The sequence below is a fragment of the Bombus impatiens genome, unplaced genomic scaffold (genome assembly GCF_000188095.3).
Source record: "Bombus impatiens unplaced genomic scaffold, BIMP_2.2 scf_0360, whole genome shotgun sequence".
NCBI classification, from domain to species: domain Eukaryota; kingdom Metazoa; phylum Arthropoda; class Insecta; order Hymenoptera; family Apidae; genus Bombus; species Bombus impatiens.
This window is the reverse complement of record NT_176779.1, coordinates 108,865-134,794: the sequence shown is the minus strand read 5'-3', so window position 1 is coordinate 134,794 and position 25,930 is coordinate 108,865. Positions and strand designations below refer to the sequence as shown.

The 25,930-nt window shown below is 37.7% G+C and overlaps 2 protein-coding genes across 6 annotated transcripts in view; both read right to left on the bottom strand.

The window, feature by feature from the left end:
• LOC100741104 (dipeptidase 1-like) overlaps positions 1-25,930 on the bottom strand; it is a 151,843-nt gene that overhangs the window by 99,246 nt on the left and 26,667 nt on the right. For 3 of the 5 annotated variants that reach the window (XM_033320804.1, XM_024367749.2, XM_033320806.1), the window contains 2 exons: positions 15,649-16,066; positions 4,624-4,932 (listed from right to left, as the gene is read on the bottom strand). In XM_033320804.1, the coding sequence (XP_033176695.1) occupies positions 4,624-4,932; positions 15,649-15,891 (552 nt within the window). In that variant the 5' untranslated portion in view covers positions 15,892-16,066. Of the gene's footprint in view, positions 1-4,623; positions 4,933-15,648; positions 16,067-16,507; positions 17,283-24,698; positions 24,709-25,930 lie in introns of those variants that run through there. The other 2 variants (XM_033320803.1, XM_033320805.1) reach the window with 2 other exon arrangements.
• LOC100742785 (60S ribosomal protein L11-like) lies at positions 20,584-22,108 on the bottom strand. The gene is made up of 3 exons (XM_033320807.1): positions 21,947-22,108; positions 20,818-20,967; positions 20,584-20,742 (listed from the first exon to the last, which is right to left on the bottom strand). The coding sequence occupies exons 1-3, from the start codon at positions 22,106-22,108 to the stop codon at positions 20,590-20,592; spliced, it is 465 nt and encodes a 154-aa protein (XP_033176698.1). The 3' UTR covers positions 20,584-20,589.

Below are 25,930 nucleotides of genomic sequence, written 5' to 3'. Positions count from 1 at the left end.
CCCGCAGCCAACCCCTCGTGCTGGCTGCTGGATCTCTTCCGGTCCTTTTGCAACTGGCTGGCAGCCAGCCAGAATTCACGGTACTACCACGAACCAGGACACTAGAGTTCGACATGTAGCATCTCCGTGGGCAGCGCCATTTCAAAATGAATTTTTCTTTCCTCTATACGTATCTTTCTCTGTTCCACTTTGTACGTGTAACTTGTGTATATGTGCGTGGATGGACGTGTGAGTGTGTGTTTTTACTCTGACCGCGCGGCTTACCCGGTCAAACGAGGGCACGATAGCGAGGTTCGAGCCAGAAGACCGCGCGGTTTGCCCAAAAGAATCCGTTTTCAGGAGAGAGCATTTTCCCCCGACCACTTCTTTGCGACAGTTTTCTCGCGCGCTTTTTTCCCCCTTTTATAGTTTCTACTTTTAATATTTTATATTTTTGCCCGTTTTTTCTTTTTTTTACTCGTTTCTACTCTTTGATTTTCCTGAACTATTGCCTGCGGAACTTGCTCTCGATGATGTTCGATTTACGCCACCGGTGAGCGAACAGTGTTATGTTTACCAATGGTTTTTGTTTTGCAATCGCAATTCGGTTTCCATAGGTGGAATCAATTGATTGGAATAGTTCAATTTGATTAACGTCCAGGTCTTAGCCGATTAATCTAAAATGAGCTTGAATTAAAGAAGTTACTAGTAATTGATAAATGCCTAGTCATTCAGAGTTATTCAAACTCTACTTTCATCAGCTATAATATACGATACTCTACAGCGCGATTCATTTTTTCACTACGCTTGTCACCGCAGAGTCAAAAATATCGAAAATGAATTTTTTTAACAAAACGAGAACGTTTCTCACAATCACTGCTATAAAATCAACAAACACAGGAGCTGTAAGACGCTTGCGTGTATATTAAAAAAATTTTTTTTTAATTTTTTTTTCTTTTTTTAATTTTTCCATCGAGACAACGATCTACAGTGAGATCCATTATAACGAGACGTGATAAAGTGCATGCGTACCGAGCGAAAATTCAAAGTCGATTTTCTCGAAAACGAAGCCTCAAACGAAAAATTTTTATTCTATATTTTCGACTTCTTTTTTCGCGTAGAATCACCCCCTTTCCGCTTGTACCACCAGTTACCAACCACCCTGTATACAATAGATCGTTTGGAAAGGTGTACTACAAGTCTTGAAATTTTTTTTGGTGTTGGTTGCTACGGTTCCTGGAGATGCTTGAGCTTTACCGCCCCAGTCATGTGTAAAAGATGCGTTCTAACACGGACCCCCGCTAAAGGAAAAGTTCGCTCGGAGGGACCGTGCATAATCGTAAAGAAACAATGTTGCGAAGCTCGCAACACGCCGGAACAAGAGGAGCCACCTATTTTGCCTCGTCGCTTCCTCTTTTTGTGCGGCCAGGAAGTAACTTTAAAGCGTTTCAAATTAGTACGAGTGTTAGGGAAAAGGGGAGAGGGGGAAAAGAGGAAATTTAAATGGTTCACTTTGGACGGGGAATTAATTAACTTGCAAAGAATATCAGAGAATTTTTTTGCTTAATGAAAATGGAGGCCAAGTTTGTTGAGAAGAATATTCGGTATTCTTTTATTTAATTTGCAATAATTGACCAATGTTTACTGCGACGAATGCGTTGGATTTAATTAATACATCGCCGTGGATAATGTTTCGGTCGAGCACGTAGTTTGTTATTTGGAAGGACAAGAATCATAATGGTGTAACTCAATACATTGCTATTTTTTATTGAATAATATCCTACGTTTACTGTTTCAAAAACCCATTATATTTTTCCAAACTATGAAAACGTATTGCGATAGAGAATAACGTTATAACGTAAATGATTATAAACTACGATATAATAAATTCACGCTCTCGAAATCTTCGCTTATTATAATTTCAATCGTTTTTACAGTATGTGCACTATGCATAATACACAATCGTACGGTAGCTAATCTCAAGAAGAATTTTCTGAAACGTCGTTTATTTTGGAACAAACAAAAAATTATTCGTTTCATATCGAACGCAATTAGACGTTAATATTTTATCTAGGCAAAATGCGATTTGCATTATATCGTCTCTCATTCATAACAAATTCACGATTATTAGCCTATCATCTATCTTCGAATTGTCAAGAATTCTAAAGTCCCTTAATCGCCAGTCATGTAAAAGAGCCCTAGAAAAGAGGAAGCGGTGAAAACAAACATTATTCCCCTGATCCTTTTCCAGTATCCGTCCTGGACAAAGGTTGGCCAAACCTTGACGTACATTTTCCTCGGATCGACAAAAGAACAATCGATCTTTCTCATCGCAGTTGGACGCGTTCCCGTGGAATCAGGGAACCTTCAAATTTTCCCCAAAGCACACAGCCGGAGTAGTGTGCGGGATAGAGAAAGCGCGGTGACAACAAACGCCCACCATAGCCCTCTATAAGAGAAGTAGCCTTTTGTAGAGGTTCCATAGAAGGCTCGTACGTTATCGCAAGTACGTAATCGTAAAGACTTAAAGTATAACGCCGTCGGGTCCTTTCTTTCGCCGGAAACTGAGTGCCGCCTCACCATCCTTCCTTTATCCTTGGCTCTCTCTTTCTGCCTGTCTTTTTCCCCTCTTTCGTCTTTCTCGCGGTCCATTCTATCGCGGCCACGGTGTTCCTCGACTTCACAGAAGAATTTCAGGGTCCGATATAAAAGACAAGAAGACGCTGCCAGGAACCAGAAAGCGTATAGCCGCGGCAGACGAGAAATTCTTTGAGAATTTTTCAGACTGGCAATGAATTACTCGCGATAGCGGCGTTAACGAGCAGGGCTCAGATAGGGCGAAAAGAGACAGAGTGGGACAAAGCTTGGTGGAGAATTGGAGCACGAAATGTAATAGTTCGACGAGTCGCTATCGTTCGTGCTTGTTATTTGTTTCTTTGCGCCGCAACGAACGCCGTGTCGCAACAACGGAACGTTCTTATGAAATGATATATGTCCGTAATCTCTGTTAGAGCGATACCTCGCGAGGTGCGTCAACGCGAAAGCAAGCAATACTTCGCGGTTTTCTACGATCTCGCGATCTTCGATCGTCGAACTCTTTGTTGACTCAGGATCTGGCCCGATATATCGCTTATAAGTCAGTTCGGAACTAATGTTACTCTTTCTGATGAGTTTGTAGGTGATATATCGGATTTGATATTAGTTTCGATTATGATTTCGACATAAAAAGGCAAATTTTAATAAATACTTAGAATCATCGTTATTTTTTCTGAAGCGTTCAGACACGATGGCGCGACGTCGAGGTTCGCGTGTCCTTCTGGTGAAGTGTACGACAGGGTTGAAACTCAGTCTTCTGGTAAAGCGTACGGCAGAGTTTCTTCAGGATCCAGTTTCAGAGTCAAGGACTTAAAAGCCATTCGTTCGATGAAGTTCGGACACGTTGAAAGTTGAAAGTTGGACACTATCGTCGTTTGTCGAAGCAGGTCCCGACGAACACGCCGCGTCCAGCTTTTCTCGTGCAAGAGAATCAGATCGGCCGGTGCCATTAACGTTAAAACGTTTACTTTCGACAGATGGGAAAGCAATCAAAAAGTGGCAGTTCCAAGGCATAAATGGGGCGTCGCTGCTGAACTTTCGTCGTACTTGCTCGAAATCCTGATCGAAATGTAGGCATAGGTCGTATTTTAGTAGGGAGCAGGTTACCAAGAGGAGGAAGTGATTTTAGCATTTGAATTTGAAACTCGTTCAGTGCTACGTGCATTAGCTCGTTTGTTAGAAAAAATAGCTTGCGTTGTTTATACTTCTACAATTTTCTTTTTTAATATAATGTAGAATATCATCTTTTCGCAATTGAACACAATAAACCCTACAGTCTGCGACTTCACCACAAACATTAAACAGACATTGACCATCATTAAACATCATCGAAACGAAATTATTGTAGTTTGTAACCAAGCGTTTCCCCTGTACGTTCTGCTTCATCGTTCGAATTTATTACTCGGCTGGTCAATCCTTGTAATTGCTAGCTAGCAGAATTTTGAAATCGAGTTTGATATATCCAGGCAAATGGTATTAACGTCGAAAACCCTCGAAGAGGGATCTTACTTCCAGCAATATATTTCATTCGTTTTAACTTTCTCGCGTTTAACACGCTACTTTTGCACGAATGCGACCACAGAAACAATTTAATTCCCGACGACCGATAATCCGGTCCCAAAACAAAGGCGCGAACGCTAAATTTCATTTAGCACCGTGAACCCACCCGCTCCGCTAGGAATAATCCTTCTGATGAATATGGTGCACACAGGAAGGTGAAATGTTTGAATACATACGTCGATGCCTGTGACATGACGTTCAAATTACTGTGCTAATAAGAGGAGTAACGTTATACGAGACTCTAGGATAAATGTCGACTTTTTATATCGAACTAACTATTGATCAAATTCTTTACAGTGCAAATATTTTTTGTACGTTACACTAGTCGCGGTCTTTACATTTATCCCAATTTTGATTTTCCAAACGATATCCCAAAGCAGCAATCATCGCTGTCGCAATATGGTAACGTTAGCGAAAACGATCCCATTCGCTCGAACATAGTCGCATATAATCGCCAATAAAGACGAATCGATTAAAAGGATAATTTACCTGATAGTCCATGTAGTTCCCGTAGCCCATGTGGTTGCAGGTGCAGGCACATGCCTGGATGTGCCTCCGCATGTCTAGTTCAACCTCCTCGCCGCAGACGCCTCTGCTCGCGGCCATCATGGTGTCACCCATGCAGTAACCGCTGGTGCAATACATCCTTGGATCGCTCTGGTCCAGGTAGCCACCTCCCGTGTCATCGTACCCGAGTCCGCTAGCGCACCTGGAATCCGAGGTATATCCCACGCGAGATTGGGGACGTTCCTCGTATCCCAGTCTGGACTGGGGTCGATGGAAGCTCGGAGGTACATCCTGCGACACGGAGAAGGTTTTGCGATAAGCTGCGTTCACCTATTGCATTATTGAAGAAGGTGAGGCGAGGTAATGCGTGGTGGGATTTCGATAGAAGTTTCGAAGGAAACGGAGGATGGGATATTCGAGTGGAGAGTTCGACTGTTCAATACGTTTCGCACTAATTAAATTTTCATTATTTAGAACTACGGATGTTCGTAGTAATCTATGTTTTTAGGAACAAAATTAAAGACAGACTATATATGTATATATATTCATAATCGCATATCGAATGTAAACCGTATGAAATTCGTAAGGATAACACAGACACGAGATTTTAACGTTAAATTTCAATGTGAATAAAATAAAGTCAATGGATATTAAAAATCACGCCGAATTTTTGGCCCTACAACGTATCGATAAATTAGAAGGCCGAAATGAAATTTTTTTTCTATGGAAAATATTTTTTGCCCCAAAGTGGCGCAACAAAAAAATCGTTCTTCTTGAATTAAATGGTAATGAATAAATCATACAACAAATATCCTATTATATATTCCTCTCATTTCGTGAATTTTAGTAGTAGATATAACACGTGAAAGAACTTTTTATCAATTCCTTTGCTTGTTTAGAAAGAAGAATTTACTAATTTTCAGTATTATGTCTGGCGTCGAATAATTGCTATGAGAAATTTAAAAAATAGTGGTGGATATAATCGAGAAAAGTCATGAAATTTCGCACACTTTTAATTTCCTTCAAGTTATCGGTGGAGATGGATGACACTGGAGATAGTTCTTAGATGCTTTTTAGGTATTCTGGTAGGTCTGAGGTGAGTGAATCATTTAAATGTTGTTTAAAAGGTCTTTATTATCTTTACTCTTTAAGAAATCTTTTCGTATTAATTTTTAATTTTTATTCCATTAATCATAAATGGTTATATTTCATTTTGTCAATGGAAGTAATGGTAAACCTAATTTTTATTATTACAAATGGATATTATTAATTTATATTTACTATTACTTTAAAAATGTCAAAGTTAAACATTATTATTAATTAAACTTCTATTTTTTTTTAATACAAATTTAAAGGCACTAGTTGTTGTAATAAAACTAATTTATTAATAATTTTATATAACATATAACTATTATCATTGATAAATCAACATGACAAATTTATTCTTTATTGCGTAGTATGGTTTATATAACTTTTATATATGTGCAATTACATTCGTAGAGTATAATATTGATAATATTTCTATACTCTGTTTTCATATTTTCTATTACAGAAATCGTATCATCTTTGCAACCAAGCGAAACTTCAGTAAATTATTTAAGTTACATTGATTGTTAATTCATTTGCCATTTAAACATACTTTGTATCTATACTGCGCTAGATTTAAGTATATTGTATATTCCAACAACGTAAGCTTCAGAAAGATGTACAATTATTGTATAAATTAAAAACCTATTGTAAATCATATCCATATTTTCCTGGTACAAAATTGCAATTTTTCCTGCTACATCTTCTCAAGTTATGTTCTTCTGATTTAAAACTACGATTTTAGTTAAAAAATTTCTCGGAACATAAAAATTTCAGTTCCGAAAAATTTTACGTGTCACTTAATTATATTCCCCTTATGCAAAATTTCATGTGTGGTTAAAAATTCCCACCATGATCTGAAAATTTTAGTTCTAAAAAATTGTTGCATGTCAGCTCTTCGTCAGTTATGTTTTCCTAATACATAATTTCGTTTGTGATAAAAAATTGTTGCCAATACCTGAGAATTTCAATGCTAAAGAGCTTTTGCGTGCGACTTACTTGCGAGTTATGCTTTCCTTATGTAGATTCTTAAATTTTCGCAGGAAATTTTTATCAAAAGTTGTTTCATCTTGTTTCTATTATTTCTGTTACGATTCTTATACATACATGGATAGAAGAAAGGACGGATATATGGATAGAAAGACGAGCAATGGATAAGAAGCAAAAGGAAAAGGGGATGGGAAAGAAGATAAGGAAAGGGAAGTATGAAAGGGGTAAGGAAAAAATATAAGGAAATAGAAAGGAGGCATGGAAAGAAACATAAAAGAAAGAATACAATGAAAAGAAATATAAAGGAAAGGAAAGAATGGTGAGGAATACAGAAAATAACTAGGAAGGGAAGGGAAACGAACGCTCTTGGAACTATTATTTACCTTTGTTTTTTCTGCTTTCGAGGTTTTAAGTTTAATCGAGAATGAAGGAAACAAAGAAAAGGAAGTACAGGAAAAAGTGGAAAGAAAAAATCATTGAATTTATCATTTACCTTTGCTCCTGCCGATTCTAAATATCAAATAGGAATAGAAGAAAGGAAAGAGAGAGAGAAGAAAGGAATAGAAGAAAGGAAAGGAAGGAGAGAAAGAAAAGATCATTACTTTACCTGTATTCCTGCTGATTGCAAAATTTCAGCAAGATCGAAGAAAAGAAAATACAGGAAAACATGGAGGAATCCCGAAATACATATAATATGTACTGTATGCACAAGAAACCTGGCAGTTAATTGTTTTCTAAATCTGTTTTCTCTGCATTCTTTGTTATTTTATTACATTGTCAAAGGGTTAATATTGTCGTTGTTTCTTAGAAAACATTTAATTTGAGAATTAATCTCAAATGTATTAAAAATATTTCATTGATCTATCTAAACGTACAATAATCTTAGAATATTGCTCTGATTTCGTGCTGCAGACAAGAAATACAAATTGAACGTGTTGCTTTAGCAACAACCTATGTAGAGATTTAATGGTTTGCAGAATATTTAATGATGAAGGTCTTAACGTTCGTTGGTTGGGTTACCCAAGAGCTGATTTATGCTAAGATTTCGATAAAGTTTTAGAGCTGGGAACATAGGAAGTTTAGAAGTATTTGATTTATACTAGACTGTTTGCGTAGACAGTGGTTTCCGGAATAATTAACGATAATGGCTCTAATACAGAGCACATTGATAAATATTTACATTTGCCGTAAGATACTCAACGACTGTAGCAACTTAGGTACTCTATACATTTCAATTCTACCGTAGTATTTATTTGCTTACTCTACTTTCATTTAGGTAGCTTTTTCTTAGGAAAATAAAATTCCTTAAAATGATTAAAAAATTAATCTTTAATATGATCTCTACCATGTTTCACTAGGATCGTTAATTTCTTCAGAGTCTGATGATCATCAATGTTATTCCTGAATCTATTTCCCCTCATAGTCTGTCTTCCGATGTATTATTTTTAGTCTACCCTGAATATCTTGTAAAAAGTCTAAAAATTTCGCTGAAGATGAACGAATTTACATCTGCCAATGTTCCCCATCACTTTATCATTCTATAATTCCACAATATATTTATATTTACCAGGACTAAAAGCGACCTAACCGAAGTTAATTTGTCTTCATTAGTTCTTAATTCCGTGCCAGAAGGAATTTCTCGCTAAAAGACGACCTAGTTGATAGGTTAAACGCGGAGACAACGGAGGTCAGGTCAGAGAAGGTATTTGTACGAACGGGATGATTAAGCGAAAAGTTGTGCAAATGCTACTGAATACCTTCTGGTGACGAATATAGAAGGATTGTCATTGGTCTTTGTTTCTTAGAGGTATAACAGGCGAGAAAGAACGGAAAATCTATTAAAAAAGAATATAAATTGTAGAAGACGGCGTCCATTATGATAACGCAATCAGTGCTGATCAAAGGAGAATGTTAAAAAGTGTCCATTTTTGGACCTCCTTGCGAACAAAAATTTGTTGCAGGACATTGAAGAGTCTCTATTTAGGAACAAAAAATTTCAGTAGCGTTTATCCGAGAAAAGGATGGAAAAGTTGAAAACAATGAGCGCAAAGATAAAAAAAACGATCCTAAAGCCAAGAGTGGGATCGTCGGGATAAGTTCCCGGGTACTTTGTACCTTGAGGCCCCCGCTTACGTGAGTCCCATCTGGAACTGCCGAGCATGGTTAACAGGTCGCTGGCCGGCAGTGACGTGCTGTACATCCACACGATAGTCCCATCAATGACTAAGGTTGGTACCACGGGGGTCGAGTAAAAGCCCGGAGGGAGTTCGGACACCTCAGCTCGGCCAATTATGGGTTTGGACTCCTGGTCGCAGTGGTTGATGGCCAAGATGCTGGCAAGAGGGCCGAGGGTTATTGGCTCTCCCGAATGGCCTTCGGCGAGTGAGCAGTGTACCACCTGTTCCGGAACCGTCTTGGAGAGGGTAGGGCTTAGAAAACACCCCGTTCGACCTGAGACGAATGACAGCTCCTGCCAGGCTTAACTCATCCAGGTAGCAAGGTACTGGGTGCCTTGTGCGCTGGTTAGGCGTAACCCCAACCCCTGTGGCCCTAGGGGTGCCTGCGTACTGTATGGCGATAAATGTGCGCTAAGGAAAGAACCTGTTATCAAAGACAACAATACTTGCTATGCCAATTGGTATTTGTAATCGTCCAAATCCGAAATAGCATAACATCGTTGCTACGTGAAAACGGCAACCAACAACATAGTCTTCGTTTTACTTTTGTCACTTAATACGCAAATAAAATATTTTACATTATTTAAGTGCTTATAATGCAATTTTATCTTAATCAAAATGTTATTATTCGTTTATATTTCAATTTGATACTTTTGATAGTCAAGGGTATCGCTATTGTAATGTGGAATTCAAAGTCTCTATTTTCGTCGATACGGTCTGCACAATATCCAGGTGGTTGTCCCTTGTGTGCCACATGTACGTGTGCCACTTTATAACTTAGTATTGCAAGAAATTTCAATCGAGCAACTTCTATGCGGTGAAATTGTGCTCGCCTTATATTTAAGTTTTCTCCGTGTATCAATTCAGATAAATGATTAACTTCATTCGAATGATGTAGAATTCTATTCGTAATACGGCGATCAAGAGGAGATGTAGATACTGGTTTAAATGTGGCATTTACAATGTGTGACGGCACAAGTTGTTTTATAATCCTGAGATAACGTAGACGATGCATTATTTTAGATACTTTTGTCGAAATACTCGAATTGATTTTTATGCGTCCATTAATGATCTCAAAAATATACCAGTTTTTAGTAACAAGTCGTAATTGATTTATTGGTTCATCCGAAAAAGATGAAGACAAAGTATAACGAATGGGTAAGTTGAACCTCTGCTATTTTTTCATCTTTGCATTCATTTCTTGTCAACTTTTCTATCGGATATATGCTAATAACAGTTTTGTTCCTAGAGAGATGCTCTTCAATGACCTGCAAGAATTTTTCATTCGCAATGAGGTCCAAAAATGGCCACTTTTTAACATTCTCCTTTTCATATGCCTACCATATGTTATACCTGCCTTAGTATGTAGTACTCGTGGTTGTGCTATGCTTTGCGATATTTCTTTTCTTTTCCATATGTATTGCTTATAAATATTTTTTAGAACATGAAGATTCCAATTTCAAATCTCAAGGAAGATTCCCCCCTTCCAAAAATTTTTTGTGAAGTCGCAAGCAATGTTACAATATTATATCAGGATACATCGATTTCACAAGTTGATTGAAAGCGACTCAGCAACGATCCCGAGAAGAAAGTTCCTCTAGGAAATGTCTTACGGATGATAGTACCCTGCACATTCTGTTGACCTATATCATTCGAATTCTAATCAGTCCTCATTCCGTATGAGTAATCTGTTACCCTATAATTCTTCACGATAAAAAGCATCCGAGAGGCAGTGGATATCGATTTCAATTTATAAATGGTCTCAATCCGTAAACGACGAAACAGCATTCTCCACAGGGAATTTTTAGCCAGGCTTTGTTTCTTGGAAGTCTACCACGGATGTCGATGAACGTATTCTTGACAAAAGTTTCTATCTTATTTTACACTATTCGTTTCTTATGTATTTTTACGCTTGAAACTTGATAGTTTTACCGATAAGTATTATAAGTATTTAAGTGTAAAAATCGCATACGTATTATTGAAAGATATCGAGAAATAATGCTGAGATTTGCGATTTTATGAGACATAATTTCTAATAATTTCTAATAAATAAAACATAGTTCCTAATAAAATTTTTCACGTGAATTGCGATACATTTGTGACTTAATAAGAGAAAATTTTTGAAATTAATATCGCAATTATGTTAGAGACTATGATAGGAAATAGACATATAATTAGCAATTTCGATAATTACCGGCTAAATGTAATTAATTGCTCTCGTGTTCAATGGTTATCTGATGTGTACTGAATCGATTCACTATTCTATTATTATATTCCATTATTTGCGTCAGATGATCGAAGGTTTTGCTATCATTTTGAAGATGAAAAATTGAAACTAAAAGAGAGAAAGATAGTGGGGGAAAACTAGTTATTGATACAGATATCGATACAATTATTATACCGCAATAAGATATACATCAAACGAACAGAAGCAAAATTTAATCTCTGCACGTGTGGGAAGTAATAATTTCCATTTCGCGTGTCCATTTCCCTTAAACGTCATAATGACGCATCGATTTCTCATTTGCCAAGATGAAGGTAGCCCGTTTCCTCTTTGGAAAATAGCTTTTAAGAGTAACAGCGAAGAGACGACGACGAAGAAAAAAGGGGAATCGGTTCGATGACCGTCTGCTTTAACACCGACTGACAATAAAACACTTGAGAGAAACATTATCGATCTCTCGCGACTCTTTCGCCATCGATATTCCCTCTCTATGGTTGAATCTCGTAACGTTACAACTATCGAGAATCGTTACGTCCATTGTTTCACGAGAGATGGTAATGTATTTCCAAGCTTTTAATTCGAACTGCATGGCCGGCTTGTGAAATCAGCTTTAGGAAATATCGCAATATTATTTCAAAGATTAATTGAGGATTAATCGTGGGATCTCTGGAATGTGTAATTTATAAAATACTATCAGGTACTGGTAAGTAATTGCCGCTTAATACTCGAAATATTTGGATGTTTTGAAAGATAATGTAAAGATTAAAAAGAAAAGACAAATAAAGGAAAGAGAGACGAAGAAAGACAGAAGTAGGGAAAGGTGGTGTGTATGTGATGCGTTCCACACGCGTATTACGCATCGAAATTGCATCGAATAGCAATAGAGGACGAGTTTGGGACAGGTGGCTGCATTCCCAGGCTTATTGCCGAAGAATAAACGTTGATTTATTTCGAACGGTAACATTTCCCGGGACCGCTTTTCTCTCGGCTCAAGCGCGCGTTGCCTGAATTCCTAAAATATGGCGAGGAAACGCGGAACGGGGAAACTGGGCCAAATCGATACCGGCCAAATATACGTACGGCAAAAGTTCGAACTTGAAGCATGCATGCCGGCCCGTCGAATCAATTTTCGGTAACCGAAAAGCCATAATGGCCGCCGGAAGATTCGACGCTGAATTCGAGGTTCAGTCGAACCGTGGCAAACCTCGCGATTTCTGCATGAAAGCTCCACTTTCCACCTGATGAACACACGTTGCTCCTCGACGCTTTGTATTGTTGTAAATGGCGATCTATGAAATAATGTTATTACAGTTCGCGATGATGGTCGTCGTTAATGACACGTGTTCTATAGCGTTTTAGCATTTAATAGATAATCGGATTGAGAAAGAAGATAGTCGTAATTAGTGGCAGGAGCAAGTTCAATATGTACTTGTAAAGCCGAATCAAATCCGCTAAGGTTCATCTGAACAATTTCTTGCGAGAAATGTTCTTGCATTTAATTTCAACTAAGTTGATTCCACCTAATACTTTGTAAGAAAAGAAATACAAAGTTCTACGAAAAGTCCTATAAGAGGAAGTCATAAAATGGAAGGAATCGAAGTAACTCGAAGGTAATTTAAACATCTACGCTGTCAATCGAATTCTCAAAGTTGAAACACGAATTGAAACATGTCAGTAAAGTTCGTAACGATCGCTATTGTCAGTAACAAATCTCTCTACCGTTGAACGTAGTGATACACTTCACTTAACAATCGGGTCGTGAAATGGAAGGCTATGGAAAATAGCGATTTTTTTTCACTCCCTTTTGAAATCTCTTTTTTTCGAATCGTTATTGAAATAACGTTCGCGACGAATATTGTTGATAGTAACAAATATTCTGATATTGGATGTAGCGGTAGCACTTCAGCTAACAACTGAGTCGTGAAGGGAAAGAGTAGGGAAGATTGTGATTCCTTTCGTTTGAAAATTTTAGAATAGGTACAAAACAGCTGCAGATGAGTATCTGTTTCCAATAAAATGAGATATTATCGCGTTTGTTTCACAGTAAGCACTCTTGGTCTTCGATTTCGTTTCTTTTAATATAAGAAATACATTCTATATATATTTACCTATTTTTTCAATATATATTTTTCATATATCAATGAAATGTTTATTTTTGTCGTTTCAAACGAAAGTTTTAATAAAAATCTAGTCCAATTTTGAGAAATATTGACACGCAAACACATTATATAAATATTACTATTCAAAAATAGTGACAGTTAATATTGGAAACTATTTATATATAATAGACATATCGATGAATCGTGTTTTAAATTTTTAATTTTACTGGCGATATTTATGCAAATAATTAAAATTTCTTATTTATTGATTTTATAGAAGAAGATGGTGATTACTACTTTTGATTATTAATTTTACTTCAAACGTATAACAGATAAAATATTTTATATATGGTACTCAAACAGCTATAAATAAAACATTCAATAGCCTGATATTCCCGATATATCGTGTATTGGTTAAAACAAGTAAAAATATTTGAGGAATATACATAGCCTATGTTATTCTATGTCCAAAATCAATTGACCTCTCGAGACTACTCAACTATGAATAACGTCAGAAGTGGCCTTTTCTTTCCTAATTTCAATACACACTTCAACTATGTATAACCTAATGTGTTATAGACAAAGAATATATGCCTATGAATTCAAGTTTTCAATATCTAAAATAAACGATACTGAAAGATGCTTAGATACAAAGAAGCAATAGTCAATGTAAAATATAATAGTTTAAATATTCAGAAAAAATTTCCATATTAGATAGAGAAAAGTAGACATGCATATTTATCTTCCACGAACAACAGGAAAGATAACCTTGTATAATTCGTTCCTGGGAGTCATAATTTCAGGACAAAACCTTTTTGTTCATTAACAACCGTCACTTGGTTGAAATGCAAGCTGCGCGAGGACGGGGACAGCAGGGGAGTATGTAGCAGCGAGAATAGTTTAAGGTAACGACGCGTTTCCATGAAACGCAGCCACGTTAATATTTACCAGCTCAAAGAAATATGCGCATATCGTTAATTTTAGGTGCAACGAAGTAGACGAGTAGTAATGCTCGCTGAAGCAGGGATCAAAGAAACACGGTCGCGCGCATGCCTAGGAATTTCAAAAGGGAACGAGAATTCATTGAAAGAGAGATGGCACACCGCGCTTAGAGCGCGAACAAAAAATGGAAATGTACGAAATGCGTTGCGTAGAGATGCAGTTATTTTCGGGATCAATAGCCGCTCCAAGCCGAACCACTCGCGAATTACACGTAAATTGATTCAACGATAACAGGAATTGAAGAATAGGTTTCGTTAATTGATTATGAAAATCGCTGTACTGTCACTTTACGATGTTTTGAGAAGAACTGGGCATGAAATTAAGATAGAATTTACGTGACTAATATTTCTGCGTCATCTAATATTAATATAGTCGTTTAAACTTAGGTTCCGGGCATAACATTTCCAACGATTGCAAGCACTCTGGTACAATAATCGTCCACAATTAGCTTCAGGTGCTCGAATTAATGTACCAATTAGAAGCGTTTCAGGGGTACTAGTCGGCTGCGTGAGGTCGGATGTAATTCTTTAATGTTGCACGAACTCCTCGTAACATGAGGTCTTAGAATTAGTTAAGCCCGAAATGGCTCATATTGCTGGCGTCAGACTATCGAACAAAGTTACCTGCTGAATCATCAACGGCTTAAAGTTTCCCTTCTCAGCACTAATTAACCCGTTCTTTTCCCCAGTTTGCTGCCGTGAAATTTAATTTTCAACGAACAATAATCATAAATATTGGGATCGAGAGGACCTGGGTTCGTTGCGCTGCTGCGAATTCGTTCAATTCTAACGGGCCAATTAAAGAAACCTGCATACGCCTCAAGCCAAATTAAATTTAATTAACGCGCTGCAGGATCGAGACATGATATTCACGTAGCTACAATGGAGGAGAGGAGAAGGGTACGATAGTGCCGATAATTTCATCGAATCTTCATGCCGACATTTTGTAATTTTCTATGGCAACAAGAGATTTATTTAATGAAAAAATTCTTCAGATTGCTTTCCACTTTGAAACACGTTAGGAAAGTAGAAGGCAAAAGACGTGAAGAGCAATTGAAATTGTTAAAAAGTCATGCGATATTGCTATGGAGGTGGAACTGGGATAGGATTCGAGAAAAGGAGATGATGGATCTCGATCAAGATTTTTTGGAATATACAAATCTACTGATTCCACAAAAAGATACCATGTTAACTGTTAATTTTGACCACTAATTTACCATTAATTTATGCGTTTAATAATATTCACACACTATTGATAGAAATTGACCAATGTATTCAGATATTTGTGTGCAGCGGTGTATGTGTTAAAGGAAAAATTTTTAAACCTAGCATAGTACGGCATAGCATAATTTATCTTAGCTTAGCTTCCCAGTGGATCTATGATTTGAGGAAAGCTCTAAAAAATGTTAGAAATATAAAATTTCACGTACCTGGGGATAGGTGTCCTCCTGATATGGAGTCCTGCGATGGCACTCATCGTAGCACCTGCCGTCATATCCGCTGGGCGGCCGTGGATATGGATCCTGGACCGCAGCTGCAGCTGCACAGCAGTCCGGTATCTGCGCCTGGTAAGTCTCGTAGGGACACTTGTCAGGTTGGGCGGTAGTTCGCGGCGCCTGGTGCACTCGCTCCTGGGGCCCGGTCCCGTAACCGGTACCTCCGGAGTGATGCATCGTCCTCCCGTCGGTCACTACTCAATCACTGCATCGTCGCGATCGCGTCCACAATCGACACCACGTACCACGTCTGTGTCGCGAGCCGCTCTTCGTGCGGGTCCATCGTCACTTTTCTGGCCACCACACGTGTTCCCACCCCGTCAAATTGATTTAGCCCAGGCCTAACGTCGACCTGAATAGATACAGGGTGAGACAGGGCAGAACTGTCTCACCCTGATCTACTGACCTACGCTATTCGAGGTTTTCTTTTGGGTTCATATGGAGAAAGGTCTTGGGGAGCCCAATTAGTCGGAGGATAATGATTTGTTTCAACTTATTGTGGAAGTGGTGGTTGACCTGAGAAATAGAAAATTCATTCAACTGATTTACCATCCACCCGATTTTAAATTTAGCGTAACCTATCGACGATCTTCTGCTTCACTTTCATAGATTTCAAGCGAAGATTTTCTATTACTTCACATACTCATTCGGATAGATACATCAGATTCGAGAACAAAGCTGTAGATTCGAAGAAGACTTCTCGCAATGTCCAATTATAGTTTATATAATATATATACACGAAAGTATTGGTTTCCAACGGGTTGGTTGGTACGATCGTTCGATTCCAATTTACCACAGGTTATTCTTCGTACGAGGCCATTATTTTCTTCCACATTTCTTACACAGAATGTTCTGGAAAACTCTCGACTTCTCTTTTCCACCTTTCTTCTCTCTCTCTCTCTCTCTCTCCCGTGAATCTGAAAACGTCTCGGTGAAGTGATATCGATAGATAAAAGCTTGATTCGTTCAATCGAACGATCGAACAATTTCCTGGAAGCAAGGAACTCGGCACAAATACCTCGGGAAGATATCCGTAGCTATTCAGGGTAAGTACGTATGTTGCAAAAAGAAGGAGGAAGGTACAATTTCGAACAACGCCTCTCGAGCAATATGCTTGAAACGTTTGGAGCAATTATCTTTCACGGTTATGTCGTTTCACAGGGTGTTTTAAATTTTCAATCCATCTTTAATTACCGCACGACTAGCTCGCGTATCTCGTTAACATGAGCATTTTGGCACGAAAATCCCACAACGAAAGATACTTAAGGGGAAATATCGCGTACGAGGAATCGTATCCGTGCTGAATAAAATCGAGTTCTCGGTATGATTCAAGAGTATGTGTTCTGCTCTTATTTTTCCTTTTTTAGCTTAGTAATAGCGGTATTATTCTTGTTTCTATTGTAGAGTGGCTATAAAAAGTACTGGCACGGTACATAATACAATAGTAAGTACGTAAAACTGATATTCTTAGAAGAAATTTTAGAAACAGATTTAGATTAATTGTCGATATCTACTGGGCGATGCATATCTTATTTCAAATTCCCTTTCTTTAATTGGACTTATAAAAAGGTGATTTCGCATAAACACGCATAGTCATAATTCTCTGAAAGGCGTGACCATCTGCGCTGAAACGATCAAAATCTCGCGATTCCACGGGTTCTGAAGTTCGCCCTCAAATTATTCCACGCGATCAATCCTCATCAGCCGAATCATCAATCTTCAAACGTTGGGGGAAGGAAGAGGAATCTCCTCTCATTTCCCTTTCCGTGCCTCTCGTCAAGACACGCGTGTACACACGCGCTTGTCCACAATCTACCTGGTCGTTTCTGTACACGATTTGACCACGAATTCCCAGCCCAGCCTCGAGTTTGTTACGCTAGACAAAATCCTTTGTTTCAACCCGTCCTTTTGCTCGCCGTTTCGACTCGGCGTCCTCGGAACGCCACTTCCGGTGTACGTGCTCGTATTCCATAGGTTTCGCTTCCCCTTACTCTCTACGTGTCGCTGACTTCTTTTCCCTCGACCAGTGGAACAAGCAAGCCTTTCGACCATCAGTCGGCTAGTAAAAAGGTAACGAAAAAATGACGATGCTAAATCTTGACCAGGAAGTGGATAGAACTTTAATTTTTGGCTTTTCATATTTGTGAGTGAAAGTGAAGCGTGCATTACAATAATGCTAATTTTGGAATTCTAACTTTTACGATAGTTACACGACATATTTGTGATTTTTTCTGGTTGAGTTAAATTTGGCTGAATGATTAGATATTTAAATTTAAAGGTAATGCGTGATATTGAATTGAAGTTTCGAGAAAACGTTTTTTAATTAATTAAGCCAATATCATTAGATAGGTAAATTAATAAAGATTGTGGAATCCATATCTCACAGAACTACCAAACTAACCCAATTGTTCCTACAATACACAGAAGCATCCATTCTCGAATATCACAACGAAACTATGGGTATTGCTGACAATTTTAATTAAAGCTGCCTAAAGCTCTTACAAAGAGGCAACCTGCGAGGCTGTTAAATCCATAATTCCACGATCTAAGAGAGGGTCGACTTGCTCCCTCCTTTCAGCCATCTATTTCCCCTTTGCTGTTCCTTCGTGGACTCTGCTCCTTGATCAGAAGGCTTGCTACGAAGGAAAAAGCTCTTCCATGCTTCCAATGATCAGAGAGGTCGAGTGTAGCCGGTGAAATGCAAGGAACGCAAAGAAAGAAAACAAAGAACGAGCCAAGAGAGAGAATAAAAACAGAATCGAGCTAAGAACTCGTCGGTATGATTTCCTTGACGTTAGCATGCTGTTTTATTCATCACCGTAGTCATCTAGATAAGATAAGATTGGTCAGCTTCAGTCTCAAGTTAGCAAGGTTATCCTGTGGACACTCGATGAACAAAGTTTTCGTTTAATTATCTCTGGTCTGATATCGAAGACGAATTCAGAAACTGAAATGGCAAACTACGTAAGTGCCAGAAGAGGAGATCTTCTTCATCTCGGTGTTATACATTTTTAGTACCTACCTCTTCTCTTATCAAGTAGAATTGTATTTTTAAGGACTGCACCTTAATTAGCATAGGTAAAGCTTGCAAATAAATTCCCCATTTGTCTCATTCCCATTCTGGAGTGAAATTAAATAATAAGTGTTGTCAGTTAATGAACTAAATGAAAGTAATTACATAGAATACCAAGATAATTAAGATTGCAAGGTATATTTCTCAATTCGCCTAGGCTTTTGATAATGGACCACCAACTTTAGCGTTCCTTCATTTTCATAATTCTCAATTGAATTTACTGAGGTACAGCTTCTAAATGAAGAGGCTTTATTTAGTTACATTTAATTCTTACAGCAACTGTATTCGCTTCTCCACACTTTCTCGCCTCCTTCTCATTGAATTACTTTGAACACCACAATTCCTCGATTTTCACAATATCTGTTGTTCACTATTTATTTAGCGTAAATACTAAGTTTTACAATGTAAATACACATTTTCACGAACGTAATTAAGGAAATGGTATCTACATCAGTAGTTTAATTACTACATATATTTCTATAAATAAACGATTATTTATTATTAACTTATTGGCAACATCAACGTTCATCAAAATGCCTAAGACACCTATCCTTGTTCCAACATTATTAATGACATTTTTTTTATTATGAATTCTCCTAAAATTTTCAAAATTCTTCGAAACCTTCGATATAAAAAAGGATAAGTTGATGAAACAAATATTTTGCCAAACATTAATCTTCATTTCTACATTAGTGAAAATGCCTATTTTCTAAGTAATCGCCTCGTTCATTTGGAAGTTCCCACTTCGGTTTATCCAACAAGAGTTCTTCAATAAAATGACACGCACTATTTACTCGGTGAAGAGCACCGACCCCACTTTAAATATCCCGAGGAATACCGTGAAACGCTGCGGTCCTTCGGCTCCCTCGCATCGAACGACTTCGAAACACGCAATTTCTCGCATTGCCGCCGCGCCGAACGGCAAATACTTCGCCCGGCGGATTCCCGGGGGCCGTTTACACGCGGGAATTATCAGTCGTTGGCGTGAAATAAAGGTGACGTCGCGCTCAAACGCGCAATACTCTTCCAGCTAGTCGACGAGACTGCCGTCAGATCGGCTAGATAATTTTCTCTCTGGCTGGATGTGAAAACGCGGCTCGGTGGAGCGAGGCGAGGCGTCCTTCGTCGCACCAGGTTTTCTCCAGTTTTCTCGACGTACCACCGTTCGTCTTCTCGTCGGGCGGCGATCATCAATCTTGGACAGTAAGGGGTAACACGTTCATCTCCCAATTACGTCGTTCTTCCTTCCGGGAGAGAGAATTTGCATCCCGGAAGAAACATGCCGCCGATGCGATGACTCCTCAATAAATCGACTTCTTGGACGTGCACTTTCTCGACATACTTCCCTAATATGGAGATAAACTCGCTGATGACAGAGCTCCGCGAACCATAGTTTCTTATTTTTGTCAGGTCCTCCTCGTTGGTTATTCGTTGGCATTTTGGGAAGATTATTGCCACGAATTTTATCATACAATTAGTTTGAATTGCTTGCTCACGTTTTAAAAGGATTCCGATCGAGATTTAGAGTAGCTTTGGTATACGTACTTTCAGATTTTGCAAGTTTCACTTTAATAGCATTGAAAGATTATGTGAAAAACATGGGATGAAATATTAATATTATAAAATAGAAAATTTGTGTCATATGTTATATTGTCGGTAGCTTTACATTTTATGCTATGTATAATGTAATATATAATATTATATATTAGATTGTCCGAAAAGTTTCTTTCATTTCATAAGGTGATAATAGATGAATTGTTTTATATTATTTTAATGAATTAGGTGTGGTGAATGGTAATAAACTAACCTGGTCGTCCAAGTACAACATAGAAATCCAAGCCATAAATACCAATGCTGGGATCATATTTAATTCCTAAGTCAATGTGTTCTTGAATACCAAAACCGAAGTTTCCAGTGCCAGAGAAATTTTCTTTTCTCAATTCATATTCCCGTACCTTTAAAAGGAAAAGCAAAATTGAACACTTAAAAAGAAATTAAATGTAAAACATTCTTATCAGTGATAGAATTACCTTCAATCCACGTTCAAGAATTTCCTCTGCTTTAGCACCTCGTACTGTACAATGTACTGCAATTTTTTCATTACGGCGAATGCCAAATGAACGCACAGTATATCTTGCTTTAGAAAAAACTGGTTGCTGTCCAGTTAATTGTTCTAACACCTACAAAAATTTGAAAAATCTTAATAGAAATGAAAAGTGTTCCTTAATTTGAAAATCGTTATTTATATTAATCTATATTTAATTACAAAAAAGATTAATTTTTAAGAAACCAACTTTTAACCTAATATAATTAGAAATATATATATATATATATATATATATATACATAAATATATAAATATATATATAAATAATATAAATATAATATAAATTATATATAATATTTATGAAATATATATGTATATATATTTCAAAATTATTTTCGATTATTTCAGTTTTTTCTGTATATTTTTTCACATATTAAGTTTGGCTCTATAAGAATTAATTTAATTTTTAATATGTACATATATTTTATATTCTGGTACAATCGACATTACGTAAATGTTGTGCACAGTTAATAGAAAAAAACGGAGTTCAGATTATGACATAGAAGATTCGATAGAGGGAAATCCTTCCCCCTTCTGAGTTCAGGTATTTCCTCGTCATCGACGGCTGTTTCTTTGAAAATGCGAGGCACATATCTCGCAATGCTTAGGGTGGTCTCTCCATCAAAGAATTACGACCTGGTTCTACACAAGCGTACACTTAAGAGTGGAAATCCTCGATTTCAAAGAGATAGAGGCGTCGAGAGAAGAGGAGAGGAAAGGAGACTCGTCCCTCTTTGTCTCGGGAGAGGATGATAAGGGTACAGGAACAAGGAGATCCTCTTTCGGAGGATCGTCATCCAACTTTCACCTACATCGCGTACAAGTAAGATTGCGTCATCGTCGTGTCAAAATGTTGATGTTTTTTTTCTGCTGTTTAAACTTCCTGTACTATTTTTCTCACTATTTTCATCATTATTTCTGCATTGTGTGGATATATTTTTTTTTAAGATTGTACGTTGAAACAAAACTTCTAAATCAGCAAATCAAACCTTCAAAAAAAAAAAAAAAAGAAAAAAAAGAAAAAGGAAAAAGAAGGGAACGAAAATACATACGATACACATTCCACTATAAACCACATTCTTTCCAAAAACTTCAACCACAATGGCGACACAAACTTTCCTGTGCGACGCGTAGTTTTTCATAAACATACGTTTTCGACAAAGAGCCTGGTCCGCTTCTCGTAATCGAGCATCCTGAAGCAACTCTAACACCATAAACTCCGTGGAAGTCAATTAAATCACAGTATTGCATCCCCGGTTCCGAGCACATCCTTTATCTAGACCTAGAGGATCCAAGAGATCGTGTACGCTTCCCTGTCTCTCCTCTCCTTCTCGACAATAGCGATCTCTTTCCTGCTAAGAATTACCCTCTTCTTCCTCCTTTCATCCTCACACACACGAACCACGTACGATGTCTCTCCCTGGTCGGAAAAAGACTACATTTCTGGAAGTCCTTGGATAAGTTTCTCATTCCCCTTCCGGCTCACCTATTTTTCCATTCTCGTGACGCTTGCGTATCATGGAGCGTGCAACAAACGTCCGTGAAACTCTTCCTAGAAACTTTTCGCCGGACTATCCTCACGAGGACGTCGGATTCTGCTTAGCAAACGCGAGCAACGCTCGTTCGTAGGTGTGTTTTTCTTCTTTTCCGTGCTCGCGAATGGATGATAACTGCGAAACTGGCAAGGAAAAGTTTCTTTGAAAACTTTGCAACGGGTTGGCGATTTTTTTGTTTGAGTGGTCGCGTTGGGTAGCCTCGATGGATGAACGAACTGGGCATTGAAGTTTCTATATCTCTGTCGAATTTAACACGTTCGTCGCCACGTCACACATATCTATGTAACGAGTATACTTCCGTGGGGGCCCCGTCACAAAGTATGGGTGACGCTCTTCTTGTTCGAGTTAATTAAATATAGGATATTATATATAGAATATACAACATAAAAATATCAAAAATATAGTACACCATACTTTTTATTAATTTATATTCTGGATAATATATTACATTATGCTACATCGCGTGGTATTTGTTAAAACGTTCCAAACACATTTGGGGTGATTTTGAGCACTTCGAACAATAGTTGTGGACTCCGTCATCACTACTCTTCTCACCTTCAAATATATTTTCACACTGTTTACTGAACATTTTGAGGATGAAAAAATCACTGATGTACGTCTCACAAGTATGCTTCTTGACTAAATGAAAGATCTGAGATATTTGCCATGAGATCCCTCGAAATACTCTAGCTGGAAAGTTTATCGCTTTCTCCGCGTCAGAACTAAATAATCTTTTCTCTACAATGAATCGAAAGCAATAAACAGTGAATCAAGGGCGATAAACAATGAATTCCCGCTTGTCGCTCTATTTACGTTCTGCATACCGGCGGTCGGATTTGGACCCCGCAGGAAACTTAGCCGAATCACGTTGGGCGACGAACGTGTTAATAGCTTGACAAACGTATTGCGAACGCTTTAAGTTGTAGACTTTGAAAGGTTGATCGTTAATTATCATAATTTAGTTTTTGATTATTATGTAATTTAGATATTGTGCGATCGATGTACTTGATTTCATCTTACGTGTACTTAAAAGGTGATATTTTTGATTGTCATTTGTCAATTTTTAAGCGTATTTTAGTGAATTTACATTTTGTGAATCTTCTGACAAAGGTTCGTGTAAAATATACTTTCGATAACAAAATATCTTTGCATTTAGATTTTGGAAGGGACAACGACATGCAATTTTTCTTAAATAGGTATTTTTTAAAACAAAGTTTTTATGTAATTTTCAGGCTAAAGACTAATTATAGAAATTCTAGGAGAATTATTGGTACATCAAAAATTCTTATCATTCATAAATGTACTCGATTCTTTATTTTTATATTTCTGTAGCAAAAAGTATTTTTAAGTATTTTTGTATTTCCAAAGGAACGTACAAATGAATGAATCTCTGTTAAGAATCGAAGAAAAATACCTATATAATAAATAATAAAATATTATAAGAATAGTGAGGAAACATTTTCAAACTTTTGAGTAGCTTGAAGATTTGCGTAGATTTATCAGATCTTTGGTTCCCTGACTATCGCGGAAATTGTAGGCCGAATATAAGTGGGGAACGTGTCCTTTCGATATCCTTACAAGATCTTTACGAGTCTTTTTACGAGTGTCTGGATAGAGGAGCAGCTCTCATATAAATACACATTCAAGTCTGCTGTTTATTGAATTTACGTTTCTTCTGCTGCATTGCTATCCTGCATTTTTTAAATAACTGAAGAACTTTGCAACAGGTAATTTTCCAGTACGCAATTACTTCTCCATTCAGCATAAATTTATATTTCTTATTTTCCTTTTTTAAAAACAGAAAATATCTTCCAAGTGTCCAGAGAACATCCACTTCGTCAGTAAGTTTTACTTCCAATCTTTCAAAAAATCCTCTTTCTGGCTTAATGAGAGATTTTCAAAATCTTCTCCATCTTCTTTTCTCTCACTATAGAAATTCCTCGTGGAGACGCATTCGTCTTTCCATGTCTGCCGGATCGTCGATAGCAAAAATCGCTGAGGGAGAGCTTCGTCCGAGGAGTTTTAGCAGGAATCCTCGTAAAGTTCTAAGAGGCGGATTTAGCTTAACGAAGCCTCGCGATATTCAGACCGCGGTCGCTCGTAAATTTTTCCAGGACAGATAAAGCTCGCCGGACGAGTTAAACGGAGAAACGCTCGGTAACTCGTATTTATCTCGTTGGATACCGCAAATTTTTTCGGGAACCACGGCGTAAATTTTTAAGTTCTGGCCACCCTGCATGCCGTTCACCGATTACTCGCTGCTAGTCGGCTCGCAGATTTGTGCAAACTCCGTGCTTCTTCATGCATAAATGGAGATAGAACAAAATTATTTGAGAATCTTGCAATGGAATGTAACTGTTGTACTCTCATTTACTACCACAAAAGTGTAATGATCGAAACTTACAAGTTAGTACATTAGCAAGTATATGTACGTTAAGTGTTAAAAGCTTGCAAGTCGAAGTATAATGAGAATAAGTTGGAATTTTCGGTCGATATTCACAATTAAAAGTCAGAGCGTTAAAGGTTACAAAATGACAATAATTAAACATTAAATTTGTATTTGTGTTCAAGACTTTAATCAACTTATTCTTTATATATTCTTTATATATACATGTCGGAGATGAAAGGACATCGGAGCCTCCCCTTTGGAACTTCGGGAAAATTCCTTAACACCGTAATTTAAATTCTACCTTAGGTGTAATTAAACAATTGTTGCCATTCAAACCGATTGTATTTGTTTGAGATTTGTGATAATGAGCTTGGGCTCGAGACGACAACCAGTCGCCAAACGTAGCCACGGTCAAGGGACGAACGTTTTTACCTAACAGGGGTATGGAGTAATTCTATAGCTCTCCTTAGAAGAAATACTTGTAGCGGCACGCGACAGTAAACATTCCAACGGTTTCTGTCCCGTGGCTCGCCACACGTAGACCCTATTCTTCGGGTATGATAGTTACCAGATGCCGACGCATCTCCACAGTACATGTTCAGCTAGCCTGAGGGCCGTTATAAATATTAAGATTTAGTTATCTAAAGTCCTTCAAACAGACAAACAGTCTTTGTTCTAACTACGGGAAGATAGGGGAGATCTATTTTTTTCAACGAACAACGCTTCCCGCTACAACCCTAAGGCCATTGTTTACCGTAAGGCCCGATTACCTGTTACCACTGTAATATCTCTACCTGTATTAATAAATTGTATCTTTGTTGTACCGCACCGATGGCTAATTTCAGTGAAGATTCATTAAACGCCCCTAACCCTAATTCTAATGTAAACCCGACATATAAAAAAAATAATAACATAAAAAATATTTAGAAAGAATCTTTATCATATCAGCAGCAAATTCTGTTATCCCAATGGCAAAATCGTTCCTTCCCAAAATTTGAACGAATCTTACTTTCGTAAAAAAGTCGAGCTGATACAAATTTAAGTCACCCGAAATTCATTTACGCAGGTAGATCGACTGGCGTAAAACAGGC